Here is an 18,021-nt window from a genome sequence, read left to right on the forward strand (position 1 = left end):
GGGCTGGCATCTGCGGGGACCAGGGGGTCTGGCGCTGGGCGCGGAAGGGCGTAGACGGGCTTGCCTTTGGCGCACCATTGGCGTGCCCGCTGCGCGTGAACGCTGCGCGTTCATGCCGTCTCTGCCATAACTGGAGAGTAGGGGGGGGAGGGGCGGAGCGAGGGTGGAGCAGCTGGGAGGCGGGAGCGGGGTGGCGAGTGGGGAGGGGAGCGGTGCGGTGATGCTGGAGGAAACGGAGGTGGGGCCGCTGGGGAGCAACGGCAGGGAGCGGGGTGGAGCAGCGGGAGAAAAACAGCGGTAGAGGCACAAAAACAATCAGGGGCACAACAGTGGACGAGAAAAAATAATTACTGGCACAACAGTGGAGAACGAGATCAGGGGCACAACAGTTGACAAGAAAAAACAATTACTGGCACAACAGTGGAGAACGAGATCAGGGGCACAACAGTTGACGAGAAAAAACAATTACTGGCACAACAGTGGAGAACGAGATCAGGGGCACAACAGTGAGGCAGATACAATACTGGCAGCGGCGGTGGCAAACGGAGACCGGGCACACTCAGGATAGGCCACGCGGCGGGTGGAGCGACCGGCTCGGACCAGGTCAGGTCAGGTCACAGCTCCCCGCCTCGCGGACACCACCTTATGTATCCAGTGGGAGGGAGGAGCAGCTGGGAGGCGGGAGCGGGGTGGCGAGTGGGGAGGGGAGCGGTGCGGTGATGCTGGAGGAAACGGGGGTGGGGCCGCGGGGGAGCCGCGGCGGGGAGCAGGGTGGAGCAGCGGGAGAAAAACGGCGGTAGAGGCACAAAAACAACCAGGGGCACAACAGTGGACGAGAAAAAATAATTACTGGCACAACAGTGGAGAACTAGATCAGGGGCACAACAGTGAGGCAGATACAATACTGGCAGCGGCGGCGGCAAACGGAGACCGGGCACACTCAGGATGGGCCACGCGGCGGGTGGAGCGACCGGCTCGGACCAGGTCAGGTCAGGTTATATTGACTTCCCATGAACTGTTGTAGTACCGTTAAACCAAGATGCACTACATTCAATGCACTTAACTTGGCTTGGCCAAACATTTGGTGCTAAACTAAAGAATTACTATGGGCCTCAAGGTGCCCAACACTGGAACACTCCTTGCAATTAAAATTATTTTGTTCCATAACGTGCGTTACAACCAAAAAGGTGTCCTGGCGCTGTTGCTGCTTTCAATGTTTAAATATTTATCAATACAGATGGGTTTTATATAATCCCCTAAAAGTTTTAAGCTTATTAGTGGTTCTTAACTCATTAGGAAGTGTATTCCACAGTCTTGTTGCAGCATATGAGAATACACAACTTCCTTGTCTGGCCCTGCATATTGTGGGGCGTTTCAAAAGGCAGACAAGGGAAGAATGCAAGTTCCTACCTTGTGTATGGACCTCAATAAAATACTTTGCAAACTTATTACTTTGGCTGTGTGGCAGATTGTCTGTACTTTAAACTTAACTCTCTTCTTCAGTGTCAAAAAAGTGTAGTTTATCTAAATACTGAGCCACTGGTGCCCTTCTTGGCAAGTGCAATATTGTTCTTACTGCCATGTTTTGTAACACCTATAATTTAAGCAAATGAGATTTAGGGAGGCCCACGTACACCTAATTGTAAATTATCCAAGTTATTGTCAAACGAAAACCCCAGATTCCATACAGTATTTGATGGAACTGGGCAACATTCCATGGAGGCTGGCCCCTATAAGCTACTACTATACAGAAGTGAGATCTCTCTTTATGAAGACCTCAGGTCTGTCAGTCTTATTTCAGATAATTATCGCTTACCTTGCCACCAAGATCATACAGCTGTTAAAGGTGGCCTGTGAGAATGAGGCATTTAGAGCCAGTCTGAAAATAATCTGTGCACCATCAGCATAAGTCATAACTTCAAGACCACAAGATCTAACAAGGTGAACCAATGGGGCTACATTCATGGTTAACAACAAAAAGCTTAACGAGGACCCTGTGGGACACATTTGTAAATCCTTGTGCATCCCATGTTTAGCACACCTTCTCTGCTGCACAACTCAAATCAATTTGCAATAAACCATCAGTGTCTGGACACCACTCTCTGCCCCCATGCCTCTCCAAGTTACAAAAGGTTTTATTGTTTTAGAAGGTTTCATATTTGGAACTTATAAGTGCTCTGGCAACATTGTGAAAATGATACAAATGGTTTGTTGAGGCATGTCAAAGATGTAACTCATAAGGAGCTGCTTGATAATATTCAAGAGAGAATTAGAAATCAATAAAAAGGCATGTAAGAAAATGAATGCCATTCGTTTTTCATCCATGCTTTTTCTGCTACTTTTGACATGATTGGCAGTAAAGAGATTAACCTAAAGTTACCCTTAATGGATGGATCAACTGATCTTTTTTGAACAGAAGTCTTACAATTGCTTTTTCAAATCCATTGGCACTACAGCAGTTGTAAAGGAGCAGTTACCAATATCTGACAGTCTAGGAGCTACTGATTCCACAGCAAGACGTAATAATATTCTTTCCAGCCTAGTTGTAAAGATTTCTACTGCAATTGCAACCTTACTTACGCCATCCTCCTCAACTGACCTAAACTGAGTAAATAACTCTACTTCCTTATCTGCTTCCCTAAGTGAATGCTGCCCACCACTTTCTGACATTTCCCCACCAAATGCCACCATTTTTCTGTCTCTCGCCTTTGAAAAGATGTATAAAAACGCGTGATTTTGTCAGCGAATAGCTAGCTAAGGAATTAAATGATTCTAAATTAGTAACAAATAAAGTGGCTCCGCAGGTCGGGATGGACAATGAATTTACAAATTTGAAAATCTCTCAGTGGTTATTCGATGTAATATTTCTATTAGTATGAAGGGTCCCCTAAGCTTCCTTAATCATTAATCAACTTTGTATATTCCTTCCGAGCATTAAAAAACTGTGCTGTTTTAAACAGTCCTATTCCTTCAGGCAATTTCTTCCTAAGGCATCACACGCTTGTTCATTCAAGCTTAACTTCTCCATATACCAAACTGGCAGCTGCTGGTTTTTTTCTGAACAAAGAAACCAGTCTTAATGGTGCAAATTGGTAGGTGCCTCGGTTAACCACTGATTAATATCTTTGGTGGCTGTTTTGCTATCATAATTGTCTGTTTACAATTCTACAGAGTTCATGAAGCCAACGTGCTCAGCATTGATGAGGCCCTCAGGAACCTATGTTAGATTAGATTTTATTTTCACCCATCTTCTCCAAAATCTCTCCCTACACTGGCTCCGGAACGGACATCAGCAAAAGTCTGAACTAGAACTATAATGAATATATTAAGGAAGGTGCTTGGTCTTAAGAGTTTTTTACATTTAGTAACTACAGCAAAATCACTTGTACCTCACGGTTACACTGGCAAGGTGATTGACTGTTAGTGGTCTGAGGCCCAAGACACTGCACACAGAGCTTCGTCAGGAACTGAATAATCTGAGACAGAAATCAAAATATCAATTAGAATGCAAAATAATGACATATAATAAATAATAGCATTTCGTAAAATATTTGCAATGCAATGTAGTTGACTGATGGCGTGTTAAACTGCTTAAACCATGGACCAATTACTTCTAAGCAGTTTCAAACCGGATAGTAATTGACAAATGTTTTTAAAGATCTTTTTGAACACGCTGAAAGCATACATACAGAAAGGGTTTCTACAAAAAGCCTATAATATGGCAAGACAAACAATCGGTTATCAACTCTTTACAGGCCCACAGACACGTCATTAATAGCAACAGGCTTAAAGACAAATGCTGAGAGGCAAATGCAGTGGTGTTCTCTAATTAACCTCAACTTTAGAAACCACTCCAAGTCCTGTTTGATGGGTGTAAGACCATTGTTCTATAAGGAATGAAACCGTGGCCACATCTAATAGGTCTGCTTTACGGTGACTACTTGCTTTAGAGGGTCCTTTAAGTGATCTATCTTCCCTTTTCATTCACCATCAAAAGGCTCTGTGACAACGGATCTTTTTATAAAAGAGTTTTATATAGCGCTACATCGGGTATCAGAGAGCTTTACATGATCACCAGTTTCGTTACAGAAGTACACGTTCATTTTTGTTCGGCACGGGTAGATTAAGTGATTTGCCCAGAATCACAGGATGTTGAGCTTTGTTGTAGAGACTCGAACCTGGTTCCACAGCTTCGAGGTCGACCGCTCTAGCCGTAAGGCTACATCCTCTCCCTTAAACTGGAATATGGAAGCAGCTTGTCTTGCAAATGATCTACCATGGTGTCACTGACCGGACATCTTCTGCAGTGTTTCCAGTGCGTCAGGACCACTTTAGCAGACTTCCTGATAGGTATCAGCCAGGGAATGATCTTGCCTGCCCCTATGGACACAGTGCAATCTCTCTGCTCCCAAAATTGCTAATTATGAGCATCTATTCCTAGTTCACATGATATACTATTCTAGCAAATCCTCATTCGCTACCATACAGTGCTGATCCTGGGGATGATTTGCCACTGAGCCTGCAGAGCAGACACTGTGGCTAGGGAAACACCGCAGGTATGATCTAAAAACTAGAATGAAACCTAGAAAGGGGAAGTGCAGTGAGTTGCAAGGAACAGGTAAAGTACATGAGAATGTAATCTTTCAGAAATCATTACATAGTCAGAAAATACATTTGTGGAAAAAAAGAGGAGCACTATAAGGTGTTGTTCCAACTCTTTGCTGAAGAATATCTATAGGCTTAAATGGCTGAATTACACACCTTTAATGTGTCAACTTTAATAGCTGGCCAGAGAGGCATTTACATTTAGGTATTCCTCTTTGAATATTGGTTTATTTCCTCACTGACAAACAATTTAACTCTTTGCTCCTATAAAGTGCCGTAGCAGAATTGTTTTGGGTGCAGCTAAATAACTGTAGAAAACCTATTTAACGCAACATAAAACTAACAGTGATTTGTCCAATCATTCAAACTTTAGGGACTCATTATTTGCATTACACATTGAATCAACATTTCAGTTGTAAAGCAAAATTCATGGGTTGTACCATATTAGGACAATTTTAAGGAACATGTTACAATCTATTTGTAGCTTAAATTGCCGCAGATACACATGATCTGGATACTTTTGCCTTTTAATGTGTGGGAGATGGATGTTGCAAGTTGTTTTTTATGTCTAAATTTCGGGCGGCCACATGACCCCTCCCAAAAACCCAGAATGCACCAGGACAAAGACTCCAATTCAGATTGTGTTGTTCTCCCTTCCAAACAGGTGAGTGACAATAGGTGGAGAGAAGCAAAGTAGGACAATAAATGTACAAGCGCGCTGTTGAAAGAAAGAATAATGTAAGAAATGTACAGCAACTGAAGCATACGCACGCATCCGGGAGTATATGAAACTGCAGAGCTATAAGCTACAAACCGTTACAAAGCAAGTAACATTTGTAGAATTAGTAGCTGTAGATCATATGCTCTGCATAGACTTGAAAGCACTGTTCCTGCCTTACAGCAGTGACTTGCAAGTGGATTAAGCAGGTGAATGGAATAACGTTTTAAAGACCGTTTTCCCGACCTGTGTATCCTGTCGGGCATGAATGCCCATGCAGTAATATTTGGAGAAAGTGTGTGGTATGAACCACATAGCTTTACATAGGTTTGCAAGTGAACTGTGTCAAGGGAAAGCCATTGCTGCTCGCTAGTAGAATGTGTTCTAGGCACAGAGTGAACAGTAAGTTTTGCTTTAGCTCGACTTGGAAATTGAATTTCGTAAGTGGGGTTTTGCAAATGCAACAAAAAATGCTAGGTTTTGCAAATGGACTTGGTACAGTTAATATAAGACATTACAGCCCTCTTTTCCTCTGGGTTGTGCAATGCTCGTTCTGCCACTGGTTGAGGGTGTCGAAAGAACATAGGTAAGTAAATGGCTTGATTGACATGAAATGAGGAGCCAACCTTAGGCAGGGAGCATGGATTCATCCTGAGGGTGACTATCTTTAGGGACCTGGATGAAAGTGTCCAACATTGTTAAGGCCTGCAACTCACTAACCCTGGTCAGGGAAGAGAATGCTTTAAGAATTGCTTCTTTCCTGAGCGATATTACACCCAATATGGATATAATGGCTTCAACAGACTTCCCAGGAGGCTTGTGAGGACCACATTAAGGTTTCATTTAGGGACCAGTGGTGTCCTTGGATGAATGACTCCTACATACTTCCATTAATGCTTCGAAGACTGGAATCTTAAATAGAAACTGTAGCAAGATGGCTGCGCTGTAGTGAAGCTCTGCCGGCGGAATATACAAATCTGTCCAATATACTGAGTTATGACTGCTATCCATGCCTAAAAGAACAAGTTACTTATCTTCTGTAATGATGTATCTGGTAGAGTCATAGTCTAGCCGCAGATTCCTTAACTTAGAATATCCCCCAGGCGTCAGACCGGTCCGGAAAATTTTGCTCAGCACCACCTCTGCGCAGCGGGGGGCGGTGACGTACAGCTCCGCCCTGGAGTCTTCCATGGACGTGACGTCAGCGGAGCCATATATGCCCCGCCCTGGCGCGTCAACATCAGTTTTCGTCAGAAGACTTTTCCACCCCAGAACGCGAAACCACCACCAAAAACTGTGAAAATATGGGAACAGTGTTCAGAAAAAGAAAACACAAGGTATGGTGAAAAAACATCACCATAGAAAGACAATGCCAGGCACCGTATATTGTAAACTGAGGAGGGGAGTGGGGGGGAGGGGGGAGAACAGAGCACCACTCTGGGAGGGACCCCCGCAATTATTAAGACCAAAACCTCCCCCTGAGGCAGAAGAAGATGAAGAGCATAGGCAGGATTCGAACACTTGGCCTGTGTGAGCCTGTGCCACCAGAGGCACAAGATTTACAATTGAGCCATAGCTCCTTGGTGAACCATCACAGCAGCCAGCAGAAAGGCTGTAACCACAATATAAGACAGTGAAGGACAACCAGTCCAGACCCCAGGAGTAAGGATAAACTAACATAAGGTGTCACCCAAAAGGAGACGTCGGATCTGAATAAGGGACCTACCGAATTTAGCATTGCCAGAGACTGTAACAACTAGCTAGAGTGCAGGGGAGGCAAAAACCCTCAAGCGGTCGAAGAAAGGATCGAGACACACAACGGGCAACCCAGGGTAAGGGTTGTAAAGGACACATGGCATATGGGCCTACCGTCCAAATACAAGGATGGGTAGAGCAGAGCCACGAGACAGAATGTAGCATTGTGAGTCGGAGAGAAGAGAAGACGTCACCCCACAGAGGAATAAAGCCACCCAAAGGGAGGCGAAGGCAAGAAGCCCAACCTGAAAAGGTTGTCGCAGGACGGGGAGGACGGGCGGGCATTAAGGAATCTGCGGCTAGACTGTCTCTACCAGATACATCGGTACCAAAGGTAAGTAACTTGTTCATATGATAGAGACGTCTAGCCGCAGATTCCTTAACTCAGAATAGATACCAAAACCATACCCATAGAGGAGGTGGGACTGTGACTAAACCCCACCAAGGGCCAAAAGAACCTACCCGTCAATAAATGACCAAAATAGCGTTGTCAACCAAAGGGTGAAACACAGTGCAGACAGAACTGACAGCGCAGCCAACCGCCAGATCCCTATGCCCTGAAGAGAGCAGGAATCAAGGGGAGGCCTGGGCACCACGGCCCATCCAGAATAACAAGAAAACCTTGTATGTAGAGGGGATGAGAGAAGGAAAAACACCAAGCCAGAACGCTTCTGCCTGATTGACAAATGCCGAACTTCGAAAGAAGATGATCAAAGAGGTACAGGATCCAAGGTGTCGACAAGAAGCCAGAGCTAGCCCCAGCCAAAAAACTCGAACACCGTAAACACTGTTGAACCTGCTCCTGTAGAGATACGAAGGAAGCAGGATACTGACCCCTGCCCAGCATGGGTCGACATGGAACAAAAACATACCTAGTAAAGAAACTGGCTGGAAAAGGGAGTTCAGCACCTTGTAGGGAATAGAACTGAACCCCATGGCGTGAAAGAACCACAGGATGCGGCAGTCGACAAAACCATCACAAAGGACTGGCTACGTGGTATGGCGGAGAGAACGCGCAGCGCCCTCACACGTACCACAGAAGACGAGTACTGCTGAGACCCTTTCCAGTCAGCTACATGGAGAACATCAAAAGCATGCCCCTACATAGCCTGAAAGACACTCACACGCGGCCAGCGGGAACACCAGGAAGCAAGACAGCAGGAACAGCTGAGATGCGCCCAATAGCAAGAAGGCAACGGGCCGCACAAGCCATGAGGAAGAACATGGCGCAAAGTCTGCAGCACGAAGATGCTGAAAACTGGCCAATCCAGGCAGTAGGGTACGCTCAAAAGTACCCGCAGTTATACGGAAAGTGGAACTAGTCGAGGCTATAAGCAATGTGTGCCGTCAGTCCGGAAGAGAGAGAACAGTTCCCTTGCAGGACAATTTTTAGAAGAAAAAACGAGCCGAACAAAGGAGTACTAAGGACCAACTCACGGGTCTTAGACGCCAGAAAGAGCGGGGTTCAGGGAGAACCATCTCTACAAGTCCGCCATATCTAAGAATGCTAGTGGGACGTAGAAATCCCTGCGCGAAAGTAGCGGGATGTGGAGAAAACGGTTTGGGAATAAGCCAAAAGGCCGTAACAACCTACAACAGAGAGGTCCACGGCAACCCCCTACTTGGGAGAACAGCCTAAAAGGGGCTGGAACCAAAAGCCGGGCCAGAGGACAAAAGCAAGATGTCAGGCCCTGGGAGGTAGAAACTACCGAGCATAGACCCAGACCGGAGTTTGATAACTACAGACAAACGAGCGGTGTGATCCTGAGGGATGCCATAAAAGGGAGGTATATGAGCCCCAGCGGGATACCCATAATGGATATTCCACAGGAGCTGCCACCCGCCAGAAAAGGCAAGGGTTAACCCCTGGCAAGAAGGGGGGGGCCTCTTGTCAAAACCGACAATCCGAGGACTTAAAAACAAAAACAGCCCGACCAGACGGCTATACAGACAATACAGAGGCACCAACCTGCCTCTGATAAAAACTGGTCCGTAAAGGGACCGTAACAAAGAAGAAAAGCCAACCGGTCAGTGGCACGGCAGAATTACTGCAGCCCTGACAGAAGCCTGGAGATCGCAGAGTCACTGTGGGGCCCAAAAAGGTCTGTCCCTTTAAACGGCATGCCTTGGAGGCTCTCCCGAATATTATCAGGGAAGCGACTGTCACGCATCCAGGCATGACGGCGCAAAGCCACCGACCGTCCAAGAGCACTTCCCACAGAGTTTGTGGTATCCAGGGAGGAGCGTATTGTAAAATGAGCCATTTCCTTGCTGTGAAGGACCAGACGGAGTAACTCAGGGCACAATTCCTCCGGAAGGGAAGGACGATGGTTAGCCTTGGAGTCCCAGAGTGCAGAGGACGCCCGTGCAAACACGCATGTAGTGTTTAAAGCGCGAACGGCCGCGCTGGAAGAAGCAAAAAGCTATCTTCCACATGCATCCAGTCACCTGGATTCCTTGAGGGGGGAACAAGGGCAAAGTGGAGGAGTCCTGCAACCCAAAAGCCGCCTGAAGCACCAGGCCCTGAGCAGTAGGGTGGAGGGATAGACTAAGTGGATCCCCGCGGCGGGGTGGTGCCTACCAGCAATGGCCCAATTAACCTGGGCCCCGGAAAAGGGCCGTGCCCATGCGTCACGCAGTACCCCTATTAAAGCGCCCCAAGGGGTAGCAAGAGCTCCACAGTAATGGGCTCAGGATGAAGCAAATCCATTAAGGGATCAGGAATGAGGGGTACCACAGGAGGCTGAAAGCCGAGGATATCAGCTGCCCGATGAATAGTCTGCGCATCGGCGGCCACTAGCTCAGTATTCACCCTAGGAGGGGACAAGAGGCCATCCGTAGGAGACGGTTGGAGACTAATCCTCCCAGTTGCCATAATGAGCAGGGCCGGGGAATGACCCGAAGGCCATGCCACACTAGGGACCTGTACCAGTGGCTCCTGACCAGGGGAAGCAGCAGCATCCGAAAGGCGGAGACCGGTGTCGCTCGACCTCGCTGAGGAGAATCCGGAGGAAGGTCAATCCCATGCATGGACACCAGTGTTGATGAATGAATGGACACCGGCGGCGATGGATGCGTTGGTGGGAGCCGTGTCGGAGTCGACCGGACATCGACTGCCTCCACTGGGGATGCAACCTGGGCGTCGACTGAAGCGTTGCCCCAGACGTGGGCTCAGGCTTAGAGCTGGGTGTGGGCTTGTCCGAAGTGGAGCCCAGCTCCAAGCTTGGCATCGTCGACGCCGCCCCCGCCGTCCGCGCAGGAAGCCGCACAGGGTTATGCGTTGACTGGCAGTGATAGCCTGGCCTCGAACCCGGCATCGCCAACGCCGCTTCCAACGTCCGCGCAGGAAGCCGCACAGGGCTATGCGTTAACTGGCGGAGTGTGCAAGAGCGACTAGGACGATCTAGGCCATGGCCCAACGTCATCACCTCTGCTCCGGAATTGGAGTCGGTGCACACAACCCTGGTCGGGGAAAGATCCGCCGACGATGGCTCGGCCTGAGCACCCTCCGCCTCCGTAGATAATGTGGCAGGAAGAGTGAGAACCGTACAAGTAGATTGTTAAAAACTTTTTTTATTGAATGTAAAGAACAAGAAAATAAAGAAACAAAAGAAAACAAGGCAGTCCAGTACAAGCAGGTCATCATGTGGTTTTGCGGGGAGGGGGGGGGCACAAACGTAAAGCTAACAGTATCGCATTCAAAATATATTGTGGGATGGGGGGGAAGAGAAGGAGAACAGAGGCAATCAATATATCTATACTGCTGCGGAGGAAACATCAGGTTGGGAGGAAGACAAGTCGGTATCAAATTCCGAAAGGGGGGGGGGGGTACATATATCTCCACGGTACACGTTCCATTGAGTCCAAATTTTCCCCCACTTGCCAGGTCTGCCCCGGGAGACATACACAGTCTTTTCACGAAACATGGACCAGTCCATGTTCTGTTGCCATGCCAGAACCGTAGGAGGCCTCTGAGCGCCCCAAAGCTGGGCAATGTCACGCTTGGCTATCATGTTACCCAGTGTCACCCATCGAAGCTGCGCTTGGGTACAATCATTCGGTTCCCAAACATTCAACAAGCATCTTCGCGCTTCAGGCTTCAACCGCACACCCGTAACCTCACTCATTACATCATGCACGCGATTCCAATAGTGTAGTACAGCAGGGCATTCCCAAATGATATGTAGGAACGTGGCCACCATACCGCAACCACGTCTGCACAATCCATCCGCCGAGAATCCCATGCGCACCAGACGCGGACCAGTCACATATACCCTATGAAGAATTTTGAGCTGGACAAATCGAAGGCGTGCCGGAATAGCTACCTCCTTAGGAGAAGAGAGCGCAGCCTGCCAGTCCTCATCATCCAGCTCCAGACCATCACTAGTCCACAACTCCCGAAGGCTATCCAATAGATCAATCCTAATATTGATTAACTTTTTATAAATGAGGGAGATCGTGCTATCAGGGACATGCCCATCCAGTATCCGATCCTCAAGCGGGGACGCTTCCGGAACATCCGAGCCCAGGGGGAAAACAGACCGGACCGCGTGTCGAACCTGCGCATATCGAAAGGATTCTCTATCATTCAACCCATATTCAACTTTCATTTCATCAAACGACTTGATCCTACCCTTGATCCATACATCATCAACCTTGCTGATCCCAATCATGTCCCATCGATCGAACCCCTTCGACCGCCAGAGGGAGCCAAGTTTATCCGAGGCATAAAGCGGCGTGGCACGGGTCAACTTATCAGCCCAGCCTGTAGCAGCCGTGGCCCGATGCCACACCTGCACGACTGTTTTAGTGGGCCCCGTAAGTGACCCGACGGTCAACTTCGCATACAGAGCCCTGTTGTAGTCACCACCGGGCAACAACCATTTATCCATCGCAAAGGCCGGATTTGGCGAAGGAGTGTAGGTGCCATGATTGATGGCCCCCAGCTGAGAGGCCCAATAGTAGCGACGGATGTCAGGGAGAGCGATGCCGCCATCGTACCACGGGAGTGTAAGCTTCGAAAGGGCAATGCGAGACCGGCCCCCCCATAGCAACTGCCTCTGGAGGCCCTCGATCTCCCGAAAATAGCTAGCCGGTACAACATCGAGCGTATTCTGAAGCGCATAGAGAAATCGGGGGAGCGACATCATCTTAAACAACGCTGCTCGTCCCAGAGGAGAGAGAGGAAGCCGACTCCACGTTCCAACATCCGCACGGAGGCGCTGGAGGGGGGGCAGCAAATTGCGTTTATATCGAAGTGCGGGGTCCAAGGTAATAAAGATCCCCAGATACCTAAAACCCTCCAGCGCCACCGAGATGGGACAGCCACGTCGCAAAAGTGGAGCGTCACCGGAAAGAACATAAATAAAGGATTTCGACCAGTTGATAACTAGACCGGAATTTTTATGAAAGGAAGTCAAAACATCAAAAAGGACGATTAACGACTTTCGAGGTGACGTAAGGTACAAAAGTATATCGTCTGCGTACAGAGATATCCGATCCTCAAAGTCCGGGGACCATCTAATTCCCTTCAAGGACGGTTCCCACCTCAACCAAGCCGCCAGTGGTTCCAGAGCTAGGGCAAACAGGAGCGGGGACAAAGGACAACCCTGGCGTGTCCCCCTACCAAGAGCAAAGGGGGTCGAGGCCCGCCCATTCACCACCACTCTGGCTAAGGGGTCAGCATAGAGCAATTGCACCCAGCGAATAAAGGCGGGTCCAAAACCAAATTTACTGAGGACCGCCCAAAGATAAGGCCACTCGATCGTGTCAAACGCCTTGGTGGCGTCCAAGGACGCCAAGATGGCCGGCTCCCGCAGAGTCCCCGCTCTCGCGAGGACTCCATGCAGTCGCCGAAGGTTAAGTGCCGTGTTCCGGTGCGGTATAAAGCCGGACCGGTCCGGGTGAACCAGATCGCCTATAACAGACACCAGACGATTAGCAAGGACTTTAGCTAGGATCTTAGGTTCAGCATTGATCAGGGAAATAGGTCTAAAGGATTCACAACGGTCACGTGGCTTACCCTCCTTATGGATAACTACTATGGAGGCCAGTCTCTGGTCAGGAGGAAGAAATCCCTCCTCCAGTGACTCCAAGAACATCGATCGGAGATACGGCGCCAGTACATCCGGACAGAGCTTATAAAGTTCAATGGGGAGCTCATTCGAGCCCGAGGCCCGCCCCGAGCGGATAGCGGTCGCAATCTCATCCGCAGTGGGCGGAGCTTCCAACAGATCCCTCTCTTGATCAGACAGGCATGGGAGCGATATATGACGTAGAAGCAAGTGGGAGTCCCGCTCCGGCCGATCGGACACCGAGGAGTACACCACCCGAAAATAGTCAGCAAAGCGCGTGACGATGCCAGCTGGATCAGTGACATCCACACCATTTTCATCCACCACAATAGGAACTACCCGACTCGCGCATTCTCTCCTATCCAACCAAGCCAGCAATTTCCCAGCCTTATCACCCACATCATACAGCCGCCCCTGCTGTTCACGACTCATCTCTTTCGCAGCATCAGTCACCAGCGCTCTATATTCAAGCTGTTTCAGGTTTAGAAGGTGCAGCTTCTCAGGGGAGACCCCAGAATCCAACTCCCCTTCAAGGGCGGAAACTTCAGACTCAAGACGGACGACCTCCTCCCGCCTACATCTCTTAACATGGCCAATCGATGAGGGCCTGGCCTCGAATTACAGTTTTGTACGCTTCCCATAGAGAAACAGAAGAGGTCACTGAACCAACGTTGTCAGCAAAGTAGTGAGTGATCGCTACAAAGTAGTGAGTGATCGCTTAATCGGGGCGAGACGACCCTCCGAACCCAGATGTGCGTTCACAACCAACCACAACGGGGAATGATCCGAGATACCCCTGGCCAGATGTTTAACCTCCCCTATAAGGGAAGCCTGAGAGGAGGGCATCAGTACGTAATCAAGTCTCGAAAGGCTACCGTGGGCCCCAGAGTGAAGGGTATACTGGCGTTGCCCAGGATGATGTAAACGCCAGCAATCAGCCAGCCCCAGCGCCTCCAGAAAGTCCCCCAACCAGGATTGAGATTGTGCGATAACACGGGGAGGGTAACGGTCAAATGTCCCAGACACTACCGAATTGAGATCCCCCCCCCCCCACCACCAGCAAACCTTCGGGGACGCCCAGAATCACTCTTCCCAGATCGGCATAAGTCGTAGTTTGGAGGCCCGGAGGTATATAGACCGAAAACATAGTGATCACCTTCCCCTCCCAACGCCCAACAATTGCGGCGTACCGCCCTCTATCATCAAGTATAATATCGTCTACAGCGAGAGGGAGGGAGGTCCGAACCATAATACCCACCCCCCTGGAGCCAGAAGTGAAACCAGAGTGTGCAATGAGACGATAGCCACGCCTATTCAGTGCATGGCACGTGTTGCCGAGCAGATGCGTCTCCTGAAGCAAAACCACATCCGGAGACAAGCGTCGCAGCATCTGCAATACCACCCCCCTCTTAATTCTATCACCCAACCCATTGACGTTCCAACACAGTATACGTAGTCCCCTATCCCCCATCCCACAGGCCACCCCAAGGCCCCCCCCACCCCCAACGCAACACGTAAATACAGAAGATCATCAGTACAGTGCCTTGAAGAAAACAGAGAAACAAAAATCGAAACCCCTCAACCCCCCCAAAACATCACCATACCCCCCCACCCCGCACCCCTGCGTAAGACTCAAGAGCCACCCCAACTTGCAGTGTGCCTGTCGCCCTAATATACAACTAATCTACGAAAAGAACCCCAGAGGAGGAAGATTCACCCGACCCCCGCCCACACCCCGTTCTGACAACACAATAGCAAACAATAGTTGCGTAGCATCAAACCACTGCCGAAAGTCAACATGGCGGCCCGGGAGCCGAGTTCGCTCCTCATTCCTGCTCCACCGGGCCGTCCCCCGCACCACCGGAGTGATCAGGACAGTCAAATTGTTCTCGAGGGGGCAGTGAGTCCAGCCAGTCGCTGGCTGCTCCAGGATGATCAAAGAAAAATGTTCTATCATTGTAGACCACACTCAGGCGAGCCGGGAAAAGCATGGCATATTTCATGTCTCTGTCCCGCAGTCTCCTCTTCACCCCCTGAAATCCAAGGCGCTGCTTCTGGACCTGCTGGGTGAAGTCCGGGTAGAAGTTAACCGAAGCATTCTCATAAGCCGTAGGGCCCGATGTGCGGGAAGCCTGGAGGATCACGTCTCTGTCACGAAAGTTAAAGATCCGTGCAATGATGGGCCGCGGGGGAGCTCCAAGCTTAGGCGGGCCACCCGGGACACGGTGGGCCCGTTCTACTGCAAAAAACTTGCTAAGGCCTTTGGGCGCTAAGTGATTCAGGACAAGGTCCTCCACTAGTAGATCCATCGATGACGATTCCGTCGTCTCCGGTACCCCGACCAGTCGGACGTTGTTCCATCGAGCGCGGCCTTCAAAATCATCCAGGCGCCGAGAGAGGTAGTCACGGGCGGACCTCAGGTTACCAACTTCCGTCTGTAATTCGGAGACGTCGGTAATAAGGCTAGATGTCTTCAGATCTAGGGATTTGAACTTCTCGTTAGTCTTCGCAAGGTCCGCCCTGATCAGGGTGACATCTATGGCAACTGTGTCCAACTTATGGGTCAGGGCCTCGTATTGCTGTCCTAGCGTGGCCTTCATCCCATTAATGGCGCCCATGACGTCTTTCAACGACAGATCTCCATCCAACAGGGAGTCGTCCCCAAGGTTGGCAGGGGGTTTACTCGGTCCACCCGGAGAGCCCTTAGTGAGGGTGTATCGATCCATGACGTTGGACTGCACAGAGCCTCCTCGAGCTGCCGGTCTGGTCTTGCGTCTTTCTCCCTCGGGCTTGGTGGCCATTTTGGGTCGTGCGCCCCGAGGGGTACTCTGAGACCTAGTGAAAATGGCTACACTCGAAGTGCCCTCAGCAAGTCGGAGAATCGGTAAAGGCCAGCCACCAGTCAAGAAGCAGGGATAACCAGGATCGCCAGCGCCTGCGTGCCAGGTGAGAGGATCAAATCACCTAGGCGACCAAGGCAGAGTCCATGAGGTGGAGGCACCGGAACCGAAACCGAAAGTTGGAGACCGGGCAGGGGAGAGTCACACTTGCCGTTGTTATTCAATTACCACCCGGCTGGCAGGGAAAGCAAGCCCGGGGCAGTACCATGGAGCAGGCCAAAAACGGTCAAAAGTCCATATTTCCGGCTCCCGGGAGCCTAGACGAAATGCGGAAACGAGGAAATGATCAGCAGGGTCACGACCACAAAAGCCCGTCGTCCAAATCAGGATAAGGTGCAGGATAACCGGTGGAGGTGGCGAGGGTCCGGGAGCTCTGAGCTCACGCGACCATCTTGGGTGCGCGCTAAGCTCCTCCTCCCCTACAAGTAGATTGTTGGCGGGGACCCGTACTACAGGCAGCGAGGTGAAGGAACGCTCATCGACAGGGAGGCTTTTGGTGTCTTCTCTGAGAGGCTCGAAAAGTTTATAATTCCAGCATTCTAGTTTCATTATGGATCCCTGTTATGTGGGAACGCGTTCCCTTGATGTATAGGACTTGCTTTGAGATTGAGAGGGAGGATGAGATTCCAGATATGTCTATACCCTTGTCCTGAAGAAGGCGAAAGAAATTGTGGGCTGAAACGCGACCGTGACCACGTCCACATATATAGGAGGAGTCCAATTATTTTGAATTTGGTCTTAGATTAGTGGCGCCTATAAGCAAATGAGAAAAGAGGTGCGATACCTCAGGTGCAAAGAGGACTACCTCGGAGTGTATTACTCAGAATAAGGAGTGTACATTAATATAAGTTACAATTAGGGTTTTGTAGATGTATATATTGTGTATATGTATTGTACTATAGATGTGATTATGATTTTTATGTGATTATGTATTTGTTTATGTCTTGTATATATTAAGTTTGATGTATTTCATTTTTGTACCCAGTCCCACCATACGACACGTGTATCTAGTAGAATCATGGATATTTATATGTATAAAATATTGAAAGCGTCAGGGTAATTGATGGTGCCTTGTACGAAAATAAAAAATTGATTGATCCCTACATACTTTTTTCTGTTCTACATCTCTGTAGGGACCAAAGGCGCGCCAAGGAGAGAGGGGGGCTCAAAGTAGGCCTGAAGAGCCCGGGAGTAGGCCTCCATTTGAGCGCCCGTCGCTCCAACTCCTGGAAAAGTAGGATATGGAGGTGACCTCCAGGCGCCCATAGCTGACTCCATAAGAGAGGAGTGGGCGCCAGTGGCACGCCTAAGAGGGGTGGACCTCAGTGGACGCTTGTGGCTCCGCTTACCTTTTTTAAGGCGCCGTTCGCGGGAGCAGCCTCGGGAGCGAGCCCCCTCTGGAGAGGGAGAGCGGCGACGAGAAGCTGGTGGGCCGGACAGCCGCACGGCCAACAGCTTCATACGGCGTTCCCGAAGGGACTTCAGCTTCATCTGTTGACAGTCGCCGCATTGCTTGGAATTGTGGTGCACACCAAGGCACCACATGCAAATAAGGTGCGGGTAAGTGCCGGACATCTGATGCGCACAGGCCTCACAGGCTTTGAACCCAGAGGGCATTGCACACTGTTCCGGTACAACACCAACGTGCCGAGAAGGCCCGAAGTAGGTCAGGGACTGCTGGTTTCCAGGATCCGCGTTGTGACGCGCAAAAGAAGAAAAACTGATGTCGGCGCGCCCGGGCGGGGCATATATGGCTCCGCTGACGTCACGTCCATGGATGACGTCAGGGCGGAGCCGTACGCGCCACCCCCCGGCGCACAGAGGTGCTGCTGCGCAAAATTTTCCAGACCAGTCTGACGCCTGGGGTATATTCTAAGTTAAGGAATCTGCAGCTAGACATCTCTATCAGATACGAGGAACACTGCTGCTGAAGGTGGCATGACCTGAATCTGCCTGCCAAATCGCTTGC

The 18,021-nt window shown here is 49.8% G+C and overlaps 1 protein-coding gene across 2 annotated transcripts in view; it reads right to left on the reverse strand.

Annotated features, from left to right (window-relative positions):
- ATRIP (ATR interacting protein) overlaps nt 1-18,021 on the reverse strand; it is a 289,338-nt gene that overhangs the window by 66,051 nt on the left and 205,266 nt on the right. For both annotated transcript variants that reach the window (XM_078661380.1, XM_078661379.1), the window contains exon 12: nt 3,390-3,476. In XM_078661380.1, coding sequence (XP_078517506.1) covers nt 3,390-3,476 — 87 coding nt within the window. The remainder of the gene's footprint in view (nt 1-3,389; nt 3,477-18,021) is intronic.

The sequence above is a fragment of the Lissotriton helveticus genome, chromosome 9 (assembly GCF_964261635.1).
Source record: "Lissotriton helveticus chromosome 9, aLisHel1.1, whole genome shotgun sequence".
Taxonomy (NCBI): domain Eukaryota; kingdom Metazoa; phylum Chordata; class Amphibia; order Caudata; family Salamandridae; genus Lissotriton; species Lissotriton helveticus.